Source organism: Sparus aurata, chromosome 6 (genome assembly GCF_900880675.1).
Source record: "Sparus aurata chromosome 6, fSpaAur1.1, whole genome shotgun sequence".
Taxonomy (NCBI): Eukaryota; Metazoa; Chordata; class Actinopteri; order Spariformes; family Sparidae; genus Sparus; species Sparus aurata.
The window spans coordinates 23,556,816-23,566,258 of NC_044192.1; the positions used below are offsets into that span (position 1 = coordinate 23,556,816).

Sequence of the window (9,443 nt, forward strand, 5' to 3'; positions counted from 1 at the left end):
ATGAAGCAAATAAAAAATGTTGCAATAATAAGTGAGTAAAATAAATGTACTTATACAGTTTGGAGGTGCAAGGAAAAGTATCAATTCTTATGTTTTTTAATGGCCCATTTATTTATTTGACTAACTGTATTATTTATTGATGTATTCAGTTATACTAATGTGAGAATCATTTACTACCATATAAAATGCGTCTTTGCCTGAACTGTATACCACAAACTGTTAGAGTGAAAATGAGAACAGTATAATGATCACAAAATAGAGCTTTTACAGTTAGAGAGAAACAAAAGGGACAAAAATCACTTTGTTCACCCTTTTATTGTTTTTGAAAATGCTCCACTGAGCTTCTTACAACAATAAAATCAATAAACAAACAGGTAAAATAACCCGAAGAAACCTCCAGCGAACACTGATTTTGATGTTTGTTGCTACTGCAGCTGCCATCATCCCACTGTAAAACAATATTTTAACTTAAGGCCATATGTGACTGGATGTTAAGGTAAGAGGGGTATCATATCTGAACATTATGTAACATTATGTCTTTGCAGGGCACAGCAAGTAAAGAACAAATAAGGCACAATAGTGTTTACAGACAGAGAGTTAATGTATTCAGTTTCTTATGGGGTGGCAGTTTGTACCACAATCCCCTTCTTTATCCATCAAAAAAATAATGACTTACTGGTTTATCTTTGCTCACCTTTCACATACTGATAAAAAAGTCTCTTTAAAACTGAACTGTAGCTCAGTACTGTCAGTTTCTAAATGGTCACACTCTGATCAGAGCAGTAGAGTCCAGGATGCTCTCTGGTCGTCAAACCAGCAGGATGAGATCCGTACAAACATCTTAAACACATTGCTTGAGAACTGGATTCCAGAAATGTTGATCCATTTTAGATGGTAATTGTGTTACTGTGGCGAGGAAATGAGCTTTAAAAGCCTGATGGAAAGTATATGATGGATGGAAACGGAGCACGTTATTGATCTGTTCCCGCTGCCCTGTTGGTTCGTTTCCGTGGAGATGCTTTAGGGGAAGCCTTGTCTGTAAGAGAGGATGTAAAGATCACATATGTGTTGTTCATTTGAAATAGAGGGTAACAGTAATAAGAGAAAAAGATCACATCTCAAACAAGTGTTTTGCCCGTCATTTCTATCAAAGTGAACATACTCATGACATTGAGAGTCTCCTGTGGGATCCAGCTGATGTCCACATCGTTCATCCCACCCGTGCCCTTCTCGATTTTCACTGGGATTCTCTTTCTCTGCAAAACAAACGTTGGAAGACAACAACACGTCCAATTTGATTTAATTTATTTAACTATTTTATTCATGAGCCTCTTTAAGGAGAACATTTTACAGTGGAGGAGGATGGATGACACTCCTTATTGAAGTGCATTGTTAATTACTGCTGTTGGCCTTACACATGAAAATATCTTATTACATTACATTATTACATGACAACAGAGGGAACTGCTTGATCCATCTCATATTATCTTATATAATCCAAACATTAAAAACATAAGAGTTGAAAAAGGACTAACACATACCGTCCTTGATTCCAAGACTTGGTACATCCCAAAGAGCATCAGGGCCACCAGTCCAACCAAGAAGATGTACATGAACATCCTGCAGAATAAACAAAAGAAGTTTTTTAAAAGGTGAAAATGTAAGACATGGCTACCTGTCCAAGGTAGCACCAAAAATATAAGAGGCATCATATTTGCTAACTGCTGCTCATTGTCTACTAGATTGTTTTCCTACACTACTCTGTAGCTATCTATGGCTGTAGCTAGCTGCCGTTAGCTAATTAGCTCAGTTAGCCCTGGAGCTAGTGGCCCTATTAGCTGACTGGAGTTTGCCTGGGACACGACCACTGCAGTGAAGCAACCACTCCCAGTGAACACTACTGGACACCAGGCTGGGGCTGGAGGAGAATTTGACAATATGGGACCAATACAGAGGTGATTTACGGCAGCTCAGCAAACATGAATACACAGCAGGTGGGAACACGAGATGTATGGACATCAGTAGCAGGAGAAAAGAGGGTGTAGAGCTAGAATATTTTCATGTCTTACTCCGTGCATTGAGGATTTATTTCGACTAAAGCAGAGGTGATTGTGGAGAAACAAACAGAGACAGTTTTGGTGAATTATATGTAAAGTTTGAGTGAAGAATGTTTAATGAGGAGTAAACAGACAATTTAGCTTGTTTAAGCTCTGTATACATCTCTGCGATACATAAACACAGTGCGCAGACATCTTTTACATGGTGTCAAAACTGTTGTTTTTTTACATTTTGATGCACTAAGGTACATTTTTGGATGTTTCAAACTTAAATTCTGGCCTTACCTAACCTATTACTCCTTTAATCAGAAATCATCAAAAGTGTTACTTGGTGTTTTTGTGGCTATTGGATGACTGACTACATAATTTAGAGCTTGACAGAAATGCAATTTACTTCACGTACACACCTGTCACCATGGATTGTCTTATTTCTTAGCCATCTATGTTCCAAGTGCTTTTTTAGTGATGTCATTTATTTAAATATCCATAGCGACCAAACCAGTTGAAGACGGTATGGAAACTCTCCTAGCTGTGTGCAGTTACTGAATAATGTTTGTGCATTCAAGAGCAGATTTTTTGCATAATTGCCGGTCTAACAAAATTGGCTTCTTTGTCCCCATAAGTGACCTGCAATTGCAACATTTTCTGATCAGAACTGAGATCTTAGGATGGAAAACCACATCTATTTTGCTCAACTAATTTGCTGGTGACAGTTTCTGTGTCTTGCACTAGCGGCCCGACTGTGACAACTGATCCTTTTGTGCCAATTTCACACCTCCCTTTTACAGGTTCCTACATGTGCTGCAATCGTCTTGGGAGGCTGGTATTGTGAAGCCTTCGAGAGCTGAATGTAGCCTTCAAGGACATGGAAAATAAGTAATAGATGGGCAAAATAATACGATTTTACACATGATTTGGAAAGAACTGAGGTGCAGAAATTGGTTTAATGTGTCCACCCACTGTCTGCTGAGATTTAGTCATTTTGGTGTTTATAGCTTGCAGTCTATTTTCTTTTCCCCATTATTGCAGTGAAATAATACAAAAAGCAAAAGCCTTTTCTACATTTTCATTTATAGTTATTTCTGCGATAGAATATAAAATAAACCCCAGGGGAAAGAAGCCTTACGTTTCTCCGTCCAGTCCCTCTTCACGCTCGGTGATGGTGACAGTCTGGTTGTAAATGGCGGTCTGGAACACACTGCCCTGAAAAAGAAATCAAAATCTTGTAAAGAAGAACCTCAGACTCTCAAGAACTTTGGTAAACGTTTTGAGAGCTGTCCTTTACACATCACAATACCAATATGACTCAGCCATTATCAAATCATTCGTTAACAGCACAGAAACAACAGTCAAAGCTCAAAGACAAACTGCTTTTCTGAGACTGACTTCTTCAGGTGTTGATTTTCATGAATCATCCAAATTTGAGGTCGGCTGTGAGAAACCTTCCTGCAGAGCATCTCGACAGTCACTGTCTAACATCATCACACTACATCTTTTCTCTAAAAAGTTAACCTGCACAGACCTCAAGCATCAGCCACCAATATTTTTCTATAAAGTCTTTTTTTCCTTTTACCTCAGCGTCCACATAGTTGAGGAGGATAACGAGACCGAATGGACGTCCTGCCATGGGTTGAGCTGGGATGAAGGAGTACTCGAAGGAGGCCTGAGCCTGGGGCTGCACCATAGTGTTCAGAGGCAAAGCTGTGAACTACAGAAAAAACACATCATTAAAACACAGATATGAAACTGTGACACTGTTAGCGTTGCAGCTATAAACCAGGTCAATGGCAGGAACATTGGTGGCTTTTATACCATGTACATTAGCTTATTGACCATATAGAAATACAACGTGAACGTTTGTTAAATAACAATAAGCATTTGTTAAACCAAATAAACCCTTCTGCCTTTATTCATTTCAGGGTTACTGCAACTGACGATAATGTTAATAATTGCATAATACTGTGATATTTTCAGCGACAGTTTTTGGACCATGCAATCTCCTACTGTTCCAACCGAAGACATGGTAAAGATTTCTTGTTGTATTTATTGTGTTAAGTGAAAGGAACCACTTTATTAACAAAGTGACACAGGGATGTATTTTTGTAGGCTAACCCAGAAGTTTGCATTGCCCTGATTCACCCATGAAAAAGCCTATGGGATTTTTCCAATTGGATTTTTGGATTATTGAAGAAAATAAGCTCAGTTGCAAACACAAAAAGTTAAGCTAAGGCTGTAAATGAACTACATCATGATCGCATGACTTCAAAGTACCTACCACTAAGCATCCTACCACACTTATTTATACACACTTAATTATAAATTAATGAATCTATAAGTTGCTAAGTAAGAGTTAGAAGAGTTTGCAGCTAAAATCCACATGTAACTTCAGTTATTACTGTTTATTTGACAGTATGTAAGGAAACTGTTGTTGTACATACTTTGCTCAGTATGGACCTTATAAGGTGGTAACACCACAGGAATAGTAATTCTCCCTTAAAAGCACTTCATAAATATGGTCACATATCATGGAACAAAAAACAAAACTCTAACTGTTAACTAAATTAACATTTAATTCACAAACAAGTCTTTTCTAACTTAAAATATGTTCCCCAGTCTAAAGTGAGGTCCTGCTCATAACTTATTCACTAGTAGAACTTGTTTTTGGGTTAATACATGTCAAAATACTGGTGAATTAGTTATGAGCAAGACCTCAGTTTAGAGCGTGGAACATATTCTGATATAGAAAGACTTGAAAACGGTTCTGTGTTTTGTTACATAAGAAGTTAAAATAAAGTCCAAAGGTGGAGAAGTGTCTGTCTGTTGTTATTTCAGATTCAACTTACGTTCTGAATGTAGAACTGGAAGTCTTGAGGGTAACGGAAGGAGGCCTCCAACGACTGGACGTTGAAATCCTGACTTCCTTTGTTGGTGAAACCAACCAGGAACCTCACAATCTCATTGGCATGAAACTCTAAAATTAAAAAGCATGTTACAGACATAGTATGAGTGGCACACTGACTTATTAGTTCAGGATGACATTGAATTTTCTTCAAAAACCTGACAAATGGAGCCAAACCAACCTTCGCCTGTCGTGAAGATGATGGTTGTGTCAGCTTCAGGATGAGATGCCAAAAGTTTATCAGCTGCTTCATCGGCGTCATCTTCGTCTCCTTCCTGAGGAGGAACACAACATGACATTGTTACTTTATCACCTGCATGTAAATCTATGGTTTGCCACACTGCTGTGTGATGAAAAGATACATACCATAGGTTGTATTTGATCTTCCTCAACAAGCACTTCTTCCTCATCTTCCTCCTCCTCATCTACAGCAGCATCTTGGTCGTCAGCAATATCCTCAGCAGAGTCAGAGTCTGCAGAGACGTGGCCTGTGTGGGTCGGAGGACACAAAGGTACATATGAGTGATGATTGAATAGAGGTTGATTGACATAATGGTTGAATTGCAATAACAGATTAAACACATCAGGATTTTGGTTTCTTCTACATTATCATACTAATGGATCTAGGGCTGCAACAAGCAATTGATTGTTGATGTATCAGTTGATTATTAATGGGTTTGGTCTTTAAAATGTAAAAAAATGGCCAAAAATGTTGATCAGCGTGTCTCAAAGCCAAAGCTGACATCCTTAAATGTGTCATTTCGTCTAAAATCAAAAGATATTCAGTTAACTTTCATATGAGAGGAAAGAAACCAGAAAAGAAGGCTGACGATATGGATTTTTTCAACTGATACAGATAATCAATAACTACACATTTTTGTACCTTTAAAACCTTTCGTGCCACCTGAGGGTAAAAAAAGCTGAGATGAAGTGAGCAAAGATGGGAGATTTAATATTCAAAAGCTCAACGAGAGCATCAAAGATTTGGTGTGTTTGTGGAGCGTGAACTTTTCCAGTCCTCTCTGAATCCTTCGCAATTGGGGTGCTATTTAAGGTTGATAGCCAATAAAATAAGTTTACCATTATCTGAATGGTAACTTATCCATCCGATGTATATTGTGCATCCCCAGTAGTATCTGGTAAAATATTGACGGATTTTGTCAATATCACCGAGCTCTAACTAAAAAAAAACAGGAAAAAAAAAACAGTGTGGCTTTGAAAAAATGTGTGAGATCAACATGATGTGCTATTTTGAAAACAATTCACATGTAGGCTCTCTTTAGTTGGTTGTATAATTGGAATTGTACATAATACTAAGATAATTTGTCATTCATTAAGTAATGAATGCAAAAAAGACGAATCAACCAATGAATTAAACATTTTAAAGTGATGTTGGAGCTGGATTTAATTGGTTATTAGCCATGTCGATAATTCACATCAATAGACTTCTATTTTGTATCAGCTTGTAGCCTAACTGTTGCTACTTTTTCATTGTTGCCAGGTATTTCCTTGTCTGTAGTGAAACTTGACTTTTTATTGCCAGTATGAGTGGGCCTGTAAAAAAGTCTCCATTTTAATGTGTGTCAGCGGGAAAAAGTTGTAACGTACCAACACAAACACAAGTTACCATCTTATCTATGGTGACGTGTCCCAGCAGCCGGTCACTGTGTCTGCATCCACACAGACTTTTGTTTGACTAAAATCACCTCTGAAAGCCCCAAAACTGACATTTTAACTTCACATTTAATGGTCGAGAACGTTTTTTCACACTTTTAACTGCAGCAGCTGGACGACGACTTTCACCTTCATTCATTTCAGAGTACGTTTATGAGATACAAGCCTCTCATAACTGAGCATCACACTGTGGATTAAACGTCCATACATCCAGGTTAGCAGAGCTGTGTTGACGACGTACAGCAGCTATGTGACTGTGCCACGTCAATATGTTTAGTAAGACTCTCTAACAACTTTTAAACTTTTAGCCGAGGAGAAGCGACGGCAGACACGTTCAAAGGAAGCAGGAAACGTGACTTACCGATAGATATGAGGCCACAGGGGAAGGCCAGGAGGAAAAGCAGCAGCAATTTTGATCCGAAGTTGAACATTTTGGTCAGAGTTGGAGCTGAAGTTAGTAACACATCAGCGTTCAGGAGAGGAGAGGACGGTGGCGGAGCAGGGGGCGGGACAAAGAGCCTGGACCCGCCTGTGACGAGCAGCTGTGGGAGGTGCCATAGTGTGTGTGTGTGTGTGTGTGTGTGTGTGTGTGTGTGTGTGTGTGTTTAGCGTGTGTAATAAAACAAGAGACAACTCGTACCAACATTTTTGTTCTCTTACAATTTTTGTGCAAACTACTGAAATGACAACAGGCTGCTTTTGCTCATGATGAAGTTGATGATGGTTCTCAGTCATCCAGGTGATGGTAATTCTAGGTGCTGTATTGTAGGCATCTGGACTTGTCGCATCCGAGACACTTCTTCAGTTCTAACTAGCTGGAGAGGAGTTGCAGGCTTTTTATCTCTGTGTGGGAGTGTCCTTACAGAGTCACTAAGGACACGCGTGAGCTCTGAGATTCAGGGTCATCAGGGACACTTGTGGGTCTTTGACTTAACCGGACTTCAAGTGGGTTGCTGGGGCTAGGTGAGCCCAGGTGTGAATGGTTGTTAGGTTGTCTTCGCTGCACTACATCAGCTGGCCGGCTGGTACCACCATCGCTGAGACCAAACAAAGGTCGCTCAGCGAAGTCACGACTCTTCTCTGTTCTGGCGCCTCAGTGGTGGAATAAACTCCTGACCAATGTCAGGACAGCAGAGTCACTTGCCATCTTCCGTAAAAGACTCACCCCGCATAGCATGACTCCCTCTCACCAAATTTAATGAACTTGTCTTTGCCACAGAGCTTATTTGTGGCAATAACTGAACCAGGGCAATGCTAACTTCCAGGTTGGCCAGAGATATTAAGTATGTCGACATATTTTGTTGTCTTGTCTGCATGAACAATAATGAGGTCAGGCGAGAACATGTTTCTTAACATAGTAAATCTAATAATTTCAGGCCTATTCATTTTCTACTGCTAAAAGTGATACATTGATCTAATGCAATACTTTTGGGAGTAGATGGGTGAGAGATTGTACTGAGAAAGAAGAGCTCAGAGCAGCTGATTCAAAATCAGGAAATGAAAGGGACCGCAACATTTTTGAAATTGTGAACTTTAATCATCTCTGAACTAGTTCTTGAAATATGAACTGTGAACATGCACAAAATTTGCTCCAGTTTGTGTGAGCTGAACTTCAGTGGCTGAAACCACAAGGAAGGGTGTAAAAAGACCTAAAGACCTCAAGAAGTCACTGTAGCTTATATAAATTATAACTTACTCTATATATTTACATCTAAGTCAGACACTTAAATCTGACAACTAAATCTGCACAGTGATAAGTGCAGCTCTAGTTTTGGTTTCTGCATCAAACACTAAAAACAACAGTGTACATTTTGTTTGCACCTCGACCTGAGATTTTTTCCGCTCTCATGGAGGTGCATCTATTTAATTTCTCTAACTATTCCTGATCTCTCACGTTGCCATAAAACCATCTCAAGAGCATTCAGTAGCACATCCTGACTTCTTACTCATGCAGATCGATTTCTTGAAATACTTTGTTTGTTGATTTGAAGTGTGGACAAGGCTTGACCTATTAGCCCACACACCTTGCAGGAAACTGCTCATCCGGTGTTGGTGGGCAGAATATGTCAAAAAAGACCTGACAGCTAGGATGCATCAGATCTGTGTTGCCACTGGATTGACCTTATTTTGAAATGTGAAGAAGTTTCCAGTATGCATGTATGAACAAAGAAAACAAAAGAAAAGAAATGTAAAGAAACCAGCAGAAAATTACTCACAAAGATTAAGTGGTTATCTAAAAAGATTAATTGATTAATTGAACAGTTTACAGCCAATTATTTATTCAAATCTATGACCAGGACTTACAGCCAGCATATTATCACATATGTCTTTAAATGTCTCCTAATTTCTGGTTTACTGTACCTTTACTTCCTATAAGACCTCATTTGTTTCACAGTTGCAAATTTAAAGTATCTTTTTTCAGGCTATAGCTCAGCTTTAGCAGCTCCACCTACACATTGAGGTTTCCTTCCTTTTTTATGAGGTCATTATGATAAAAGTAAAAAAACAGAAAAAACAAAAAAAGACGGTATATTCTTCTTCAAGGTAAAAGTGCTACACTTTTTTTGAATAACTTTCTGGCTAGTCTCAGTCATCACTGGTTTAGCTTTGTCCGAGCAGCTCACAGCGTACTTTATAAAGAGGTCTGTCTCGGTCTAACAGCAAACGTGTCATTGCATCTTGCTGATGAATTAAAGCATAATTTTCATCTGACATAATGATATAATTTCTCTGAAGGTTGAGGTTTGAAAAGGATTTCACCCATAGCCTTTGTTTCTTTCAAATATATGTTACACAAAAACATGACAAAATGA

At 38.8% G+C, this 9,443-nt stretch overlaps 1 protein-coding gene across 1 annotated transcript; it reads right to left on the minus strand.

Moving 5' to 3' along the window:
• Positions 1 to 304: 304 nt before the first annotated feature.
• Positions 305 to 7,149, minus strand: LOC115583375 (translocon-associated protein subunit alpha-like). Its single transcript, XM_030420147.1, has 9 exons — positions 6,992 to 7,149; positions 5,323 to 5,444; positions 5,138 to 5,231; positions 4,901 to 5,028; positions 3,631 to 3,765; positions 3,184 to 3,260; positions 1,542 to 1,620; positions 1,163 to 1,256; positions 305 to 1,036 (listed from the first exon to the last, which is right to left on the minus strand). The coding sequence occupies exons 1-9, from the start codon at positions 7,059 to 7,061 to the stop codon at positions 972 to 974; spliced, it is 864 nt and encodes a 287-aa protein (XP_030276007.1). The 5' UTR covers positions 7,062 to 7,149; the 3' UTR covers positions 305 to 971.
• Between the last annotated feature and the right edge of the window lie 2,294 nt (positions 7,150 to 9,443).